General features: G+C 28.9%; 1 protein-coding gene across 7 annotated transcripts in view; it reads left to right on the top strand.

Annotated features, from left to right (window-relative positions):
* The first annotated feature begins 731 nt into the window (after positions 1-731).
* Positions 732-19,889, top strand: part of pns (DENN domain containing pinstripe) — a 64,038-nt gene continuing 44,880 nt past the window's right edge. For all 7 annotated transcript variants that reach the window (XM_069128510.1, XM_069128507.1, XM_069128508.1 and 4 more), the window contains exon 1: positions 732-1,032. In XM_069128510.1, the coding sequence (XP_068984611.1) occupies positions 915-1,032 (118 nt within the window). In that variant the 5' untranslated portion in view covers positions 732-914. The remainder of the gene's footprint in view (positions 1,033-19,889) is intronic.

Genomic DNA, 19,889 nt, shown 5'->3' with positions numbered 1-19,889 from the left:
TGATTTATGTAATAATCCTCGAAAAAGAGATAAAGTTTCATGACCATAACTGAGACAAAATGAAAATAATATATAATATATAATGTAATATTATATAAAGTTATAAAGCAACCACAAATCTTTTCTTAAATTTGTATTTTATGTAAATAGATAACCAGATTTACTATTGTACCAAAAAACCTTGAAAATTTTTTATCACGTGATAATAATTAATTTTTGCTTTTATTTATGTTTGTACAAAAATATTTGATTGGAAATCAAGATAAAAGTTGTTTTATATATATAATATGTACAAATTGTTCAGATTATTACTTCATACTGTTTTAAACAATTATATAAATTATCTTTTAAAAAATTTATTTAAACCACAGTGAAACTTTATTCTTTTCTATCTTTTTCACAAATCTATTATTTACAAAAATAACGTTGGAAAATAGTAGCGTAGGCACTCTGTTTTATATAAAGATTATAAGTTAAATTTCTCAATAAATTTTATTTCTCAATGAACATCAACCAACACTCGGACTCGTTGAACAAATTTAAATCAAATAAAAATGAAAAAATATAGAAATCTAAATGATGATGAAACGATTTATTTGTATGTATTCAGTATTTTAATTTGTAAATTTGGATGGATCTTATAATTTAAAATTACGCGCCAGCTTTCAGCCCCGACTACGAGAATCGATTTGTAGGCAAGTTCACGTGACAAAGTAAAGATCAATTATTCGCGGCGAGATCCGCACTCCGCGGAGTCGTGCGTTACGTTCTGTACGCGTCAACATCAGCTGTTGTTTCGCTGTCGCGTGAAATGACAGTTTCGTGGAGGTCCATAATGTGGAAATCGTTTTCGTGAGGGTGCTTCTTCGTCTACCGCGGAGGTGAGCCGTATCTGATCTTTTTCTCCGGGTAAGATGAACGGGAGCTTGGGAATAATGCGCGGACCAGAGCAACATCCTCAGAGATTCGCGGATTATTTTGTCATATGCGGATTAGACAAAGATTCAGGCCTAGAGCCAGACAAGTATTTCGGTGAGTTCCACTATCTTTTTCTGAGCATTTTTGGTAAAACGAACGATGGTCCTCTTGATACGAATCGTTTAGTATTTATTTAATCTCCAACGAGTGTTGGAATCGCTATTATGAATGTTCGGTGGCTTTTATGGTCTGACAGAAAGACTGTGCTACTGTTGCAATTTTCGAAATCACTAGATTGCGCAATGATAGATAATATCACAGAGCACTGTCAGTTATTTACGTCTGTAAGATAGCTTGTATTCAAGAGTCCAAAAAGATTCATTAGTTCTCATTATCTTTTCATTCTTGGTTTATCGAATTTTTTTTGTTGATTGTAAGATTAGTTTCTTTGTTAATTAAGGAGCGAGGTTTATGTAAAGCATAGGTTGTTTAACTACTTGTTTTATTTGCACGTGATTGACACGTGAATTTCAATCGATGCCATTGCACCCTTTATAAAATATATCCCTTTGAGCGGACTCGTTGACAGTTCTACCAAACACATCGTCAGTATCTTCTCGTAATATAAAGTGATAAAATATTTTTTTAAATTTTAGATATTCGTCTTATATTCAAGTGTGTTAGATAGCATATCTTCTGTAATAATATTTTCCTGAATGAATGTTTTATTCTTGATATGTTTTCAAATACAAATAGTCATCAATGTCAACATATCATATATAATCTTGTTAAGTTAGTAACATAGAAGGAAGCCACATTTTATAGAACCTTATACGCTCGATAATAATCAAGTTCATAGTGTATTTTTATTTTCATATTTTTTAATGCCACTTAAATCGATATTTTCAGTTGCTTATTTTAATCTTCCGTAAAGAGGATGTTCGTTACACGTTTCAACATGTTGCCATTATCAATATTACTAAATGTTAAGCGCAATAAACAGTATTCGTTTATCATTAGTACATTATTATATAATTATTATTTTGATAATTTAGGTATACGTATTTATAGATACATTAGAGAAAAATATGTTCAGATTATCTTGTTATTTGTACTAAAATAATAATTAGAATTAAACGATTCCACTTTGTAGCAGTGTCAAGTATGTAGGTTACCTTAAAATAATTTTTTGGCAAAATAAATTCTAATGTTACTCGTAATTTCAAGTTAATTACAAATAGAGTAACAAGTCTTAAACATTTTTATTCTGACTTACAACACAGCAGTCAAAATTATACAATACTTATTTCAGTTTACAGTAGTACAGTATATTTTACTAAAATCTATTTCCCAAACTGCTTTCGTCTTAATAAATATTTTTTATGATATAATATCAGTATATCAATATAAGGAAAGTTTTTGGTATTATCTATTCAGTTATTTTTTTTGCCACGAAAATATAACATTATTATAAATAGAATGATTAATTAAATTACGAAATATTTGTATAACATATTATTTCAAGCAATAAAATTTATCTCGATTTATATTAGGTGCTTATACTTTATTAGGTGTACTGATTGTTATCGATAAATTGATAATTGACGAAACGAAATTACATTTCGGTTATTCACGTGTCAGATTATCCAATGTCTTCATTTTCGTACAAAACTTGTAAACATCACTGTTTATGTGCAATGATTAATAGTTCGTAGCAAGATGAAAAAACGGGTGGTGCGGTTGAAAATACAATTACTAGCCTAATTTGTTGGTCAACTTTGTTGAATATTTTACTGTTGGTCGACTGACGGTTAGCAACACCCAGCCGTGCAAAACCGCTGGAAACGCGAACAATGAGGGCACAGGAAGCAACGGATCTTCTTGGGAAGAAAGATGTTTCTCTCGTTTGAACGATTTTTCCTGAGAACGACTCGGAAGATCGTTTTACAGAGTATAGTAGCATGTCATCGTTGAGAAAATTCCGCATTAGAAACTGCACGTGTGGAGTGATGACCATCCGTTCTGTTATAGCGATTGGCTGTAGCTTCTTGTGTTTATTTACGTAATTTCTACAAACTTGGCGCAATGCTTATTTAGATTAGCATTTCACGGCCATGTTTATTATTCCCTTATACTCTATTTACTACTAATACTTCGAAAGAAAAATTGCTTCCTTTATATGGTAGGAAATAGGAAGTTGTGAAAATGCAGTTTTGAATAAAAAATTGGAGAAAATTGCAATTGCGGGTTTTTGCTTAAATATTACATAATACAATTAAAGATCGCTTTTTACTATTGTCTCCATTTCTGTTTATTTGTATTCGAAACAAGAATTACGCATTTATGTTATCATAAATACATTCTACGCGAAAAAAGAAGTCGAAAATATAGAATAAAAATTTTTCGTTTGAGGCTTTGTTTTCGAGAAAATCGACTTTGAATTTTCGCTCGGTACGCGTGCACTTTATCACGTCTCGTTATAACGGATCTCACTGTAGATCGTTGTGTCGATGGAAAAATTAAAAAAAAAAAAAAGAAAATTAAAAAAAATTTGTATTCTATATTTTCGACTTCTTTTTTCGCGTAGAATCACCCCCTTTCCGCTTGTACCACCAGTTACCAACCACCTTGTATTACATACATATTACAAAACACGAAACAAAGGTTCTGCTAAAGACAGCAATTTATTATATGGGATAAAGCGCGTCTTAGTTATTATTGAATTATATACATATTATATATAGTCAGTTACTAAAGTAAACGTACTCTTCTTAAATAGAGAATATTAGATATGGTGAAAATATTAGCCCTGCGAAGTCTTTCGACACACTAAGGCACATATTGATAAAATATAATACAATTTATTCATTTTCACCTTCATTAAGAAATAAGAATTAAAAAAAGATATGAGAGACAATGTTACAAAAGATACATATAGTGTTATACCTATGTGAGATAAAAAAATAGTAGGCTTAATATTATATTTTTATCAATGTATGTATTAATATCTTGCAGGTCTTTCGTAAGCATCAATAGTATTCTATTATCTTCTCGATGTTGAAAAAATTGAAAAGTTGTATAATTTTTTATCTAATTTTATCCCAAGATTTCAATTCTTTTCATTCCTGTTAGAAATATGCAATAATAATAATAATAATAATTGTGTTGTTATGTAAATATAAATAATTTTATGACAAAATGCATTTTTAGTTTCTTTGTTAAGTTAGATGCACAAAATTCAATAGGTATACGCAGATGTTCGTGATTAAAACCGTATGTAGATATAATTTGTATTTAATCATACATACAACCAATACGTAATTACAGTATTATTATCAAGTTTCATATTTCTAATTATTTATTAAATTCTTTTGCTAAGTACATATAAAATCTCCAGTTGGATATCAATGAAACAAAACAATTTGCAAATGAGTAATTGCTTTGTCCTTAGAAGCATATTTTGATCAAGTTATATGTGCTTACTATTTCCAAACAGATGTACTCAAACGAGATACATATGGTCTCATATAAGAGCATCAAATGTCGTTCTTAGTCGATCGTGTCAGCTTCTTGGAAGAATTTATGTAATGTCGTTAGTTTTCCAAGGTGGACGGACGTGAGGCGTAACTCAATCCTGAAAACTCGCGCGCTAGCCGATGAAAGTGGCTAGTATTGAGTTACGACACACTTGTTTCGCTACGAATTTCTACGGTTGTTAAATCCAACACGTGTGTGCATCGTGGTGTATGATATTCTACTATATTGCTGTATTCTACTGTATTGGTATTCTACTATATTCTACTATATCATACCGCAATTTATCACTAGCTTCTAGTGTTATACATTAACATTCTACGTTTATGATTTAAGTTCCTAACAAATATAAAGTAATGATTTCAATTAATAATTTTGACCTGAATTAAGCTCCTAGTTACAAGAAAATTACAATAGATTAGCAATTAGTTGTTAATGAGACAATTATGAGGTTTTAGTTAGGTGAATCTTTGCTGAAAGGAATTTAATTTACTTTTAGAATATTTTAAGTGTATTTATCTATTTGAAATTTTTAAGCTTTAATTATTTATGTTTTGAGAGAAAAGTTTTGGACCATAATCAGATTATAATAGATATTATTTTACCTTCTTTGTCATTAAAAATTTCAGTTTTAGTCTAAATTTCTCAATTTCCAAATTTATATACTAATTATAATACTACAGAAAATCCAAAATATTGAAAAGATCTCGAAAATTAACTTCTTTTTATAGATTAATTTTTAATGTTTTAAAAATAAATAATACGTAAAGTGTTTCTACACTTCTCCAATTCTTTTTTATGGGAAATTTTTTTTTTTCTTTTTTGTCGAATTTCTTTATGCAGAAGTAAACGTTGTAATCTTATCCGAAAGGGATAAAAGAATGTTGTACGCGTGGAGACTTTGCCAGTATAGATTGAAAGAAACGCGGCATGAAACGAGACGCAGTTTGTACTTTTACCAACGTTCGGCTGAAAAATACTCGGGCTATAAATTGAAATGTAATTCTGGCGCGCCCTAGAAGCGTATCTCATTCTGCGCGACGAACAAAGGCTAATTGTGAACAATGGCAACAAGAAAGAGATAATTCCCGCTTTCGTTGAATTGTAACCTTCGACCTCGTCCGTTCGACGTGTTTAGTCGTGTCGCGAAAAATGAATATTCTTAGTGACGCGTTGAAAGAATTGCTGATGAAACCTATTTAATTTTCAGATATCAAACATTTCATAATAGCTATCTTATCAAAATTGCGTAGCCACCTTTTTATATCAAATATAATTTTGATAAAATATGAACTCTGATAGAACTGTACACAAATTATGGCAAATTGGAATATTAGTGGATGAAGTTAAGTTTGGGATAAGATGTAAATATAAAATAATTGACGATTGAATGAAATTGTTAATTAGAAAGATTTTTGATAAAATAAACGATTCGTAAAATGTATTTGGTTTGTAAAAAAAAAGACATTTTTTATTGTCGTAATGTGTTATACAAATACACGATGAATTTAAATTATTAATGAAACAAAAATTTTTGCTTTATATGTTTACAAAAATTGTTTTATACGTATTGTATCTTAGGATAATTATAAGCAATGAAAAAGCATTTGGATTATTAACAAAAGCAACTTGTTTTATTTGTAAGAAAATTTGTAAGAATAAGAGAAAAGGAAAAAGAGAAGGAAAAGTTAGATAGCTTTCCGTATGATATATTTCGTGATAGTAGCTTTCTCGAGTTTTTCTAAAAAAGAAAATTCTCGAATAAAGCGCGGTGCGACAAAGAAACGGAGGGGAATTCTAAAGATACTGCACGCTGAGAGCAGCTGCAACAGATGCAGCGCAATGCATCGTGAGCAGCCTGAACACCCTCAAGGGTAACAAAATTAATCAGAATACAAGAGCGTTTCGAAACGAAGTTCATTTATTTGTCTAGCGCGGTATTAATAATCTAGTTAGGATGTTATCTAACTAAGGTTTTTTAGTCAATTGAATTCAAGATATCACATCAAATATATTCCTAATAATATACTTTTATTATATTAAAACATTTTTTAAATAGCAAACGCAGCTTTAAAAAATGTTATACAGGCTAGATTTTTAATAGATATTTATTTGTTCTTTTTTCTTGCAATTAAAAGTCATTGGTGAGAAACATAATAAGTAGTTTGATACAATTTCACATCAAAGCTATATTTTCGTTTGACTTTGGGATTATGTATTTTTATCATCTTCGTGAACATTACAAAAATATTAATAAGATTATTCTTTCTGCACACTAGTATTACTTAAATTAAATTAACATAAAAATAATGTCAATATTATTCATTTCTTAAAAAACATCGTAGATATATTTTCTACTTTCAAAAGACTTGTGTCTGTAAATGTATCAAGTCATTCCCTCTTTCAACTATTTTATGTTAAAATATTTCTTTTTATTTATCTTTTAGTTATCAAGTGACGTAAATGTCAGAAAATTAAAAGGGAAATTGTATTTTTGCTATATATTAATAATAACATGCTAACAATAAAAGAAAACTGCGGAAGAAGATATGTCACATTTTCTATTTTTCATATATGGATAGTTTTAAAGTTCAATATATTGTCAATTAATCCCCTGTTATAAAAATTATCTTTCTATTTGATCTCAAAATTAGTTTTGTTACAATAAAATATACAATAAAATAAATATCTATTTTTTCAGCTTCTTTTTGCTTTAATAATTATACTTTTAACTTACATTTCGTTAAATATATCTTTGAATCTAACAGGTTCTTTTCACTTTTATCTATTTTATATTTAAGTATTAGTTATAAGGTGACATTAAATTCAACAAATCTTAATTAACAAATGTTAATTTTCTAAATTATTTATATAAAAAGATGTTTATATCGATAGATATATACTATCTGCTAATAAACAAGTAGTTTTGTAAATTATAAGTATTGTAAATATTATTTGTTCTCGAATTATATACAATTTATTTTAAGAAGATAATTGAATTTATTTTTAAAAATGAATAGTAGTGTATCGAATAAAACAGTTATCATTTACAGGTTTGTTACCTTGTGGTTTGGATGATTTTGGGTACAATAGATTCACATATCTCCCAATCCCAATAGAAGCAACCAGTATGCTCAAACTCACCCATTCGTCAATTTAATATGTTGGTATAGTGAGATGGCTCGATCGATCCAGTCGCTCGCAAAGTTCAGTTATTAAATACGTCTGCTTCGTTATGGTAAACGATGCTTGTCGGAGGATGATAATAAGCCAGAAAAATGACTTTTCTTAATTAAATTCTGCTTTGCAACTATTTGTGAACAATGTATCTTATAAAAGAGAGTCTATATATTTTAAAGTTACCAGGAACGTCAATGATTAAATGGTTCCTACGAACCGATAAATATTGAAATCGATGTTTATCGTGACGATAGCTTGCCGATAATTATTAGTAGCATCTGCATTGTCGATATTTACCGATATGTATTTAAGTGAATTTCAAAGTGTTATTATGAAAGGTAAAATTTCTGTACAAAGTGTGCGAATATTGTAAAAAACATTAAACATGCAAATGGTACGAGAAAATATATTTGATAAAATTATCATTTCATCAGGGATAGATGAAAATAAACAAAATTGCTTAAACAATTTACTATATATTATATTGTATAAGAATTATACTGTGGGCTTAGATTTGTGGTATAGGTGATGTCAGAGAAATTCCATAGCTCAAAATTAGAAGAAAGTCAAGAGTAACAAAGTCACGTTACAGGCTTCACATTGAGTAGTTTGAAAACATGGCAAGTAACATCTGTATTTAACTAATTCCTGACTGCATCTGAGTGAACGATTAACAGGAAGTTATACTACATGTTAAGATAAGTCGAAAATGTGAAATAAAATTGTTGCACCTGTAGTCTCATTCTTGATAAAATATGTTACAGTTAAAAAATTTTTCGAGTACATGTGTACTGAATTATTTTTTGACTCGATATTTCCAAAACGACTTTCTCTACTTTCCAAACTTCCCTTTTGTCAAAACGAAGCTTTAAATACAAAGTTTTATTCTACTTATCAATTTATTCAATCAATTCATCAATCTTTAACTTATTATATTTTGTTATCTAGGATAACCTTGGTCGATTGTCTGTTTCTATCTAGTTAGAAATTAGTTAATGTAATATAATGTATAATGTAAAGTAATGTAATCCTCGGTTGATTGTCTGTACCTATCTAGTTAGAAATTAGTTAAATTTTCGTATATTTACTTTTAAACACAATTTGTTCGAAAATGGAGACATCAATACAATTTGATTATTTCATATTATTCCTCGTTTTCGCATTATTATTAATATTATTTTCGATTACATGATCCCCCTGATATTGGTAAATCTATGGTAAATTATTATAGATTTTTCGTCTTACGTATCTGCATATATTAATTGGATATTTTTAATAAACTAGTGGAATATATTTTTACTTACATTACATTTTCTGAATATTGTCAAACGTTACATACACGTATCGTTTTGATAGTAGAGTTTTCAATTTTCGTAGTTTTTTTTTACTAAAGAACATATGTATCCATGGAAATATAGTAAATTGTGTTTCCACATGTTTCTTAAATATTGAAGAAATCGTTTGATTCGATTAGTTTTAAGAAAACTTTTTCTTATTGTGATTACTTCTGGAAAGTTTAATTATAGATACGCACATATTCGGTGTGGTAATTATTTCGTATAGTTTAAAATGAGGATAACGATGAAAATAAAAGACATAATAAATGCAGGAGAAAGTACGATAGAAATGTTGTGCTAAATAGGAGAATCGTTTACGTAGATGTACATATCATATACACTCTTTAAAACAGAATAACATTTTCAGAATTGAACCAAATGACTTGAGTTTTTTTTTTTTAGAAGTTGGAAGAATTTATTTACTAGGTGACGTAAAAAAATGTTTAAAAGACTTTCTACAACTTTTTTATATGGCTCTGTAATGAAAATTTAAACACATTTTTTTATTTCTCCTAAAATTAATGTTACGAATGGTATTTCAGGGGTGTTGTAGTATAATGTACAATGTATAGTATTATAGTAGTATAGTTCCGTATTATTTCTTCGATTATATGTATTTTACGATAATATAGATTTTTGCTATTAAAAGCAAATAAAAAAGTATATATATATGTATATTATTTAGAAGCTTTTGTGATTTCAGGAACATAATCGTAAAAGAAATGTCCATATTTTATTAATAAAATTTAATTAGTTAATTATGCATTTAATATCAAGATCACATGTAATCCATAAAAAAAGAGAAGCTTCCAAAGTGATATTGAGTTAATTTAAGAACTAACGCAACAAATAATAAGGCAACATATAATCTAAGTATAATATCTAATCCACAATAAAATCATTTAATTGCCGTTCGTTTCTGCGAACTGTTTTCTCAATTGAAGCAAACGTGGTTAGGTACGTGTATGTTTAACTGAGCATACATAATTCGATCGGCGTACGGTATAATGAAAAGAAGGGAAGAATACATTGCATTAACATGTAACAGTCCTCGATGCATTTTACTTTAACAGGAAACATATAGACCTGTGCAATCACGTTTGCTGTTATATCGCAGTAGAATTGAAACTTTCCAAGAAAGCAATTTTGCTAGAATTGCAGGCACCATCGAAATACGTCTAAATATTGTAAATATGTATGGAGTTGATGTTGCGTACGTCGCATAGCGTGACATTTTAATACTCTGGCAAGATAAAATGTAATTTTAATACAGACGTATACAAATTTATTGTGAATTTATTGAGAATGAATATTACGAAAGTATTAGAATATCCATTTCACCAGAAAACATACAAATTGTTCGAAAAAATAATCAACATTTAATAGCCTGATAATAATGACTGATAAACTGACTTTCTCCCTTTGATCATATGTCACGTATTATATATTTGCTCGAATTCCTTTTATAATTTTATTCTACCGATATCCTAGCTTTTGAAACTTTTATGTATGTACTGTTATATGCTGTTATTCGGGATATGTTCATGTTTTTTTCAATGAGAATTTTATTAATCCTTTAGATCCTTATAACATTTAACATGTAATTTAACCTTTCTTTTTACAATTAGGCTTTTAACAGCTTCATTATATCTACAATGTTAATTTTTTACTTATAGCTGGACTTGGAGACAATACAATAGATACGTAAAAGATTATTTCAGACAAACGATGACATCTATCATTCAATGTCAGCGTTTGTTTCATTTTACGGTAAACTGACAATATTTTGGCATCAATGTTACAAATGAATTAATTTTTCTTTCTTTGAGTGTTTGACATATTTTAGTACTTGTTTTAAATTGAAAATTTCATTTTGCAACACTGAACATTTTTAACAAATTTTTATTTTTGAGTATCTCTTATTTTGACGCAGAATATATAGATGGCACAAGCTTTTAATAAGAACATATATGCGCACATATTTTGAGAATATCTTCTAGGTTTTGACCAGCTCTTTGAAAATACTTCTCTGTGCGTCACTTTCTCTTTGATTCTGATTCGTTGTTCTTTATATTCTATATATTTTTGCTTGCTAAAACAAAGGTAAGATTGAAATACGTATGTACATATATAAAAATTCGAGCGATGCAGCAGAGTTAGATTAGACTTTATAGAGAGCTGTATCACTTTATTTAAACGACGATATAAACTATTAACTCTAAATTATTTTCACATAATATTATACTATACTAAATTTGAATGGTTATATACGCATAACAATTTTCTGGTCAGCATCTGATTAGTTATTTAAAAGTTAAATTAAATACATTTCCTTAATTGAATCGGCATTCTTTTTTAGAGGTCAAATACATTGCGATATGTAATCACAATTAAATAACTGCATCATAACCGAAGATGATTATAGCTTTTGAAGTTATGATTGTACTATGTACTCATAGTATTATGTACTATGTACTCATAACGACATTTACAATCCTTAGCCTGTGAATATCAATTAAAAATATACATATCTGGTTATACACAAAGAATTTTTTATATTTTAGTCCCTATGTTGTTCTATTTTTCCTTTATTTTACGACGAAATAAAGGAAGAGCTATTCTGTCTAGAAGAGTCTTGTTTCCGGTAAACAGTATAGGTTATCAGTAAACGATGGCTGTTTACGCAAGGAAAACACATTCATCTAGCAAGTACGCGGAACATGTATCTATGTCACTAGTATACATTCGTTAGATAGTAGGTAATCATTCGATTATCTTTTTATTCCTATACAGAGTGACACAATAATGTATCGTTAGATTTTTATAACCTAACATGTAGAATCACGTTTAATTTTATAGTAGCATAGCGCACCAATACTATCACGAGGAGCATCAATGAAGACGCATTGAGTCAGTTATTAATACGACGATTTAATGATCAATAAACCTGTCTTCATGAAATGGACCTTTCATTAATGTTAAGTACGATGTTAATACTGCAGTAATATTTTTTATCATAATGTATGCTCTTATAAAACATTGATAAGATTTGATTTCATATTATATAAGTAAGTGCACTACTGCTCAAAAATATCCGGTCACCTTTTTCTGACAGAGTGTAATTCAATCAGAAGTTTACGGGAAAAATAATTTACAATTATTTTATTTTTTATCATCGTTGCAGCTGTGCATAGTAGAATATTAGGTAATTATCGATATGTCCTTCACCTCATTGATGATGTATGATTTTTTAATATATTGTAGAAATCAACATTTTGAACAATTCTTTCCTATACATATAAATGTGTAGGACCGTCGCATAGTCTTAACTTCTGTCGATACCACCACAATGAATTCTGTCTATAATTCTTCATCCGTGACAACGTACTAAAAATATGGCTGAATAAAATGTCATCTAACCCAAATCTATATTTATTATAAACAAAAGATAAGAATTAGGTTTGGATTAGGCTTTATTTTATCTCATTGTCGTAAGGGGGCCGAGAACTAATACTAGCGCATAAACTGTCACGGATGCACGATCATGGGCAGAATTCACTGTAGTAGTATCGACAGTTTTTTTGCGAATCTCTTGAAGCTAAGGCGGAAACAATAAAAAGCTGTTCAGAATTATGTTCTTGTCACATACTCAAAAATTATTGAAATCGGCGAAAAATAACGTGCTATAACTTACTTGACATTCGTTGTCTTGTCGGAACTTGCGGAACTATTTTGTTATTTGAAAAGCTCTGAACTATTTATATTTTATGAAATATAAATCATATGAAGATTTTTTTCTATTAACACCAGGACCAGCGACGTTATTCCAAACTGTAAATAAATATGACTTACTTTTAAATTAATTTACATTCTAATTCAATTAAACAATGTACATCTGCATTATTGCTGCTTTTTAAACAACATATCAACTTACAATGCATTGGTTCGAATAGTAAAAATTACTTTTAGTCCGCAATTTGTAATTTGCTTACAAATTTAATAAAATTCATATATGTGTATGTACTATTACCGTAAATCTATCAAGTGAGTACTTATCAGCGGTTATATAACATATACGTGCACAGTGTGTATAAAAATATTTGTACAGTATTTTACACGTTTGTTCTTTTCGGTAAAACTATAGAAAAGCTAACTATGCGCCGATTTTGATGATTTTTTAATACGTGCTGAGGGATATGATTTTGAACAACTTTTTTCTATGCATATTAGCGTCGGTTTCGCTTAGTGCCGAGATATTCGCAAGAAACTGTCGGTACCATTACAATGAATTCTGCCTATAGTTGCGCGTTTGTGGCAGTGTATGCGTCGGTTTAGCTATAGGCCGCTAACTGCTTATCTTCTGTTTATAAACGAGAGTTCACGCTTCTTCGAAAACCTTGTGCACAACGTGAAATGCAAGACTATAATAAATGTCTGTTATAACTCAATTAAATGTGAACATCATTAATGTGTTGGGTTTGAGTTACTTTTTTCAATCAGGTCGCCATGAGGCGACTGGCTGCGCTTCCGTGAGATAAAAATAATTATTCCTTTCGTAAAATAATATCAATTATTTATTCGCCTACTATTTTTATAATTAATTTGTTGTTATTTTACGCAAGCGTTGCCTCGTGGCGGCTGGATTGAAGAGTCTAAGCCGAAGCCAAACCCAATACATTGATGATATACACTTTTAATTGAATTATAAGTTGTAACAGACGTTTCTTACAGCGTCGCATATGCACGCTGCGCACGACACTTTAAGCTCTCCCAATCCTCGTTTATAAACAGAAGATAAGCGGCAGGCAACCAAACTGACGCATACACTACACAGACGCACAACTATAGGCAGAATTCGCCGTAGCGGCACCAGGAATTTTTTGCGAATATCACAGAAACTAAATGAGTTCACTTCTTACATGTATAGGATCAAGTTATTCAAAATATCCATTTCTATAACATATCCAAAGATCATCGAGATTGGTGGGTAGTTAGCTTTTCAACAGTTTTATGTTCTGTTCTCTTTAACATTTATGTATTGATCAATTACGTCTGAACATTAAACAGTCCATCATGCAAAGTAATACTTTAATCTAATTAGAAAAAATTGATATCGTAGGAGTGGTATATTAAGGGTAAAAAGTGGGAGAGGTGTCTTGATAGGCGATAAAGTGTCAGTTTCTAACACGTTAAATACACCATAGAAAATATATTATTTGCACTTTCCTAATGTTTCCTTCTCCCTCATTGCGAGCATGGGTGACGTCATCATAAACGGGGTCATTTATGCGCGAAGGGTCCACGTTATTTAAGAGCGCATTTAAAGGGCGGAAGTATAGTTGCAAAGCCAAGTTCATATGATACGTATGGGCTGCACCAGCATTCATTCCTATGTGTTGCAAAATACTTATAAACTTGGATTATTCACTTATTGCATGGATTATTCTTCTTATCTTGGATTGTTCATTCAATTTATGCAGTTTTATCATGTTGATATTTCATTATACTAATTGCTTTTAAACAGTTTGTTCTCAGAACATTGATCTTTATTCCCTTAAAACGTAGCTATATAATATTACTTATCGCTTATTTTATTATAAATATAGAAATCGAAACTCTTTCTGAAAGATAATATCGAGCATAATTTTATAAACATTTACGTAAAAAAGTCAATGACATAAGGCTTGTTTCATTTCGACACATTTTCTTAAAATTATTTCTATTGAATTTTATGTTATTATTTTATATAATACATTGTTACGATGTATTACTGTATTATTATTATTTTGCTATATATTATATATTTATGTTAGGGACAAATATCATTAAAAATAATTATACAAATTATACTTACATACAAAGATCATTGTTTTTAGATCATTAAGCATATTGAAATATTAGATATGATTTATCTTTCTAATATAAAAATTTAATACTGTTATTTTACTACGTTATTACAGAGAATGAGTCATCTGGTAGTAGAGTTTAAAATAATGCTGTTTTTGGTGGCGTGAGAAAATGTCTCAAGTGCGAAAAGTGTTTTCAGAAAGTACATAATGCCGTAAAAAATTTTGTTACTGTATAGGTTCGTTATTACGTGAGTGGTGGCGAAGATAGATTCATTTTACATATAATACCTCTTTCTTTTGAAATTATAATCTGATCGTTAAAAATCGTTAAAAATAAAAAAATTATTGAAATAACAATCATGTTATTGTAACTACTAATCTATACATGACAAAATTATTAATTATTATTGATATGTAATCCATACACACATCTTTAAGTAAAAATATATGTCTTTTTTAGTACATACTTAAGAATTTTTAATTAAACAAATTGAATGCCCCGTTTAGTTTCGCAAATATTTTTCATAAATGATAATTATGTTAATGTATCCTATTTGTAAAAATCATATGCCATCAAATGATAAAGTTTATAAATTTCTTTTTCAATTACTTCGTACTAACCTAATTGAATAAGTTAATTAAGAGATGGGGAAAATTAGCTAAAGTGGAAGTTTAAGAAGGGGATGATCCTGTAACTGAGACACTCTCGTCGAAATCGGTCTAAACTAGAATCGTATCTTCTTTCCATACTCGAAACCAATATGTCTAAAAATAATATTTCACGTGTGGTAAGGTAATATAACCCTTTCGTAGATTGAGAAAAAGGTGTAGTATTTCGAGGAAAAGGGATGAAATGTGAAGTGGTGGATAGTTTTATGATAATTAAAAATTCTACCGATGTTATTATTAGTAATTAGTTGATACTTTAATTCTGTATTAATTGAAAATTGTTATTAGCATAATTTGTACGAAGAGACATTGTATCTAATAAATAAACTACGGATTTTTATGCAAATTTATACTTTTATCGATCTTCCTTATTTATCTGTACAACTCAAGAAATAAGATCTAAATAAAATTTGTTCACGTCCTAACAATTATGAATGTTTTGGATATTTCATATATTTTCATATGTTATATGAATTTTATGCATTTTTCAACCTCAAATTTCGCATAAATGTATAAAAACCCGCAATATAATATAAAAATTGAAAATTATTTTCAAAGATTGATCTTTTTATTTGCACTTTATTAAGAAGCAACTATTTTAACATTCTAATCATTTGTGTTTTGAAACGAGCTGTAGGAGGTGAAAGAGGACTTGAATTTATCATTCTGGCTTATGTTCAAGATATAAATATTATTAAGGTGTATTATTTTTAGATTAAATAGAAATGGATTAAATAGAAATTCCATGCTTTTCAGAAGAGAAATTTACATTTGGAAGTCATTTGTATCTTTTCTTTCTGGACTATAGTATGATAAATAGAACCATCAAAAGTTTTGCTTTTACTACAAATTTTTTGAAAAAGAAATATGGGACATAAAAATATCATCATTTTTTTCAATACTAAATACAATACTCTATATACATAAATCTATAACCCCAATCTATGTAACTTTTTATGAATTTTAAAGATGTTAGAATATTTTCTTTTTCTCGTTAATTAAACTGTACATTTATAGAAATTTTCCTAATTGAAGTTTTGTAGAATATCAGACTTCTTCTAGCACCTTGATTTGTATCTGATCGTTATCTAAATTATAAATTCTCTTGTTTGTTATTTCTTTCTGGATTGTTTTCTCGCGGCCTTTATTTAAACGAACGTTTGTTGTACGGTTCAGTCTCGTTTGCACAAGTTCAGAATGAAGTGAGGAACTAGGACGAATCGTGCTCCAGTTGGCAAAATATTTTTAGCCACGCCGAGGTTCGCAAAAAGAAGGATACCGATGAAAAACGGTTTAACTCTTTCATTGGTTTATCGATTGTCATGTACCCATTCATGCATTTCGATAAGGGTGTGTCGAGTAGATGTGAAATGATGGAAGGCAATTTAAAGCAACAAGTCGATAAAAATATATACAATTCAATTATAATGATTTTTTATTGCACTAAATTGACAAGAAAATATGTGTGAATATATAGGTAGAAATATAATATTTAATTCGTGGTATCGTCGAAAGGGGGATGATTTATCGTGAAGATGTGAGTGGAAGATGTGTAGCAAATCATTTCTGAGAAACGTTGAATTTTGAATAGAGTTAATTTATTGGAAGTGAAACTTTAATTGCTTAAACTATATTTAAGATAAAGAATTCAAAGATTATTAAATACAAAAATTATAGTGAGTTTCACAAATTTCCTTGTCACCACTCATTATTATTATTTAGAATTATTCGATAGAATTTTTTGTTTTAACTATTATTTCTGTAACTTTCATAAAGGTTAAATTATGGAATCATATAATGTAATTAAAAAGAAAATCAAAGATTGAAGCGTGTCTCTACAGTGTTTGTTCTATATTACTGATATTATTATTACTGTTTGCTATATTGCATTGTATAATATTACCAAGATTATTCTGGAATATATTAATTAGAATATATTAATTCAGATAGTGTAATACACATATTTATAAGCGGGGAACGAGGAGAACTATTAATTGAATACCTACTTACGTCTATTAGTGGAATTCAAACTTTTTACTGTTTTCCATTAATATTTTATTTTTGATTTTCATTATTGTTTTGAATTCCATACTGTATACATTTTGCGGTGTTTCATATGAAGAGAGCTGGATAAAGCACTGTTTACGAAGTGAAATCATTCTAAAATAAGTATTGCAATTTATAAGTGACGTACATAAGTAGCTATATTACGTAATGTAATAACGGATGGAATCGTATAACGTCCATTTTTATGGTAATATTGCAATTAATTTAAGTGTAACACTTTCGTGCAATCTTTCCGAATAAAAATTCTTTTAATTATGAACAATAATTGTAGTAAATAAACTTGATAGATTATTAATGTTCCAACACATTCAAACCAAGTTTCATTTTGAGAAGAGTCGGAAACGGGGTCAATGGAAGTAAGATTAATGTTGTGTTCTAAAAGGGCGCGATAAAAATGGATAGTGTGAAGAAGAATAAAGAAAGAGAGATATAAAAATTCAAAGTTTCTAAACACCATAGAAATATACATTTTTCAATCTTCATTTCTTCTGTTTAATATCATTATTTAATTTTGTAATTGTATCTGAGAATGTTGTGGAAATAAAAATAAAAATAAAAGCTCATAAAAAATAGCTATATGCATATAGATAAAAAATGTATAAGTTAAAAATTTAGTTACAATGAATGTATCTCGCTTTTGTTTTGCAAAATTTTTACCCGAACAGGATGTGCCCTTTATGTTCGTGGATAATACTTGTTACATAGTGTCTCACGCGTGTAGCGTAACCTCGAATCAATACTTTCTGCACTATAGGGGTACGCCTAACGTTTAATGCTCGTTTTTCGTTACCCTCTTCGGCTGTAATCTTCTTTTCTTCCTACATTCTATCCTTGCTGATCTGTCGTGCACGCGGTTGTATCGGAGGCCACATCTTTTCAGTTTGATCTTACGCTATGATAGGCACATTACGTAGTAGTAACTGATCCTTGCATATTACTTTGCAAAATTACAAAGTTAACAATAACATAACAAAAGAAGCTAGTTATTATGATAAAGTACATTTCTATAATGAAATCGTCATATAAAAAAAACGACATAAATGAAAAGTAAAAATAAAAAATTATAGAGAAATTAAAATAATTTTAAAGCTAAATAATCATACTATAATGAATGTATATCGTACGACGCTATATTGGTGTTTAATTAAATATTATATGTTTGTGTATCGTTTCTTTTGATTTTATAATATTCTCTTACACAATTTACTTCAATTGTATTCTATGCATATGTATGTGTGTACTTTACAATTTTATAAGAATAATTGTACAATCTCTATCATTTTTTTTTATTCAATTTGTTTTTTTTCTTAGTCTAATTGATATGAAGCAACCATGGTGAAGACTATTCCTTTTATTTTTTAATCGGTAGTTATAATTTGTAAACAAATTATGAAACAAAAATTAAGATGCAGAAACTACATAAAAAACACATATGTACGTTTGCTGGCTTAATGATAAGGATCATTTAAGTTCAATATAGATGTTCGTAAGAACATCTGTATCCTCACAATACGTCTTTTGAGAACTGCTTATGAAGTTGCTATCAAAGAAATTATAAAAGATATAGTATGCTACTTTGTTATTCGATTTATAACATTCAGAAAGATTTTAACACTCGGCGAAGAAACAGTTTGCTGCTTTTTCAAGTTGTATAACGACTTGCAGCAAACTGCGAGGAAGCAAACTTTCCAAGATAGTGTTGAAGAGTCAAACAAAGCGAAGTTTCAGCTTCTTTCTCCTACATATATTTCGTTTTTCTCTCTGCCTTTTTGTGAGCTAAAGGAATAGATAAGCAGCGAATACACATTCTTTATACTGTATCAAGTTCGATTTCTTGAATATTATTTTCAATGGGGATTCTGAAGGATAAAATTTGGATATATCTAATTTTAAGCGAGGAGAGTGTTAAATCTTAACACTAGAACTATGAAATTCATTAAAGTAACAAAATAATGAAAGACTTTGACCTTTCTTTTCTTATTAAATATTCAAATTATATAGAAACTTTTGATAAACATTGATATAGACATTCATTAAGATTGAAAAATGGTCATACGTATACATATACACATATTTATTTTATTTCCTCATACCACTTAGTTATAATTATTCAAATATAGTATAGTTACATACGTATTAGAAGTTAGTTGTACCGCAAAAGGTAAATAAAAAATAAAAATTATACTTGTATAACTGTATATGGTAATATTACATTACATTAGTTGTGTGGTAATATTACGTCATAATATTTCACGTACCTCAATTGTTAGAAAAAACTGTTGCTATCTAAGCTATTAGATAATTATAGCACTATTTGTAGAGTTGTGTATCAATT

The sequence above is a fragment of the Bombus flavifrons genome, chromosome 15, assembly GCF_040668555.2.
Source record: "Bombus flavifrons isolate JBK064 chromosome 15, iyBomFlav1_principal, whole genome shotgun sequence".
Taxonomy (NCBI): Eukaryota; Metazoa; Arthropoda; class Insecta; order Hymenoptera; family Apidae; genus Bombus; species Bombus flavifrons.
This window is presented reverse-complemented; position numbering and strand designations above follow the sequence as displayed.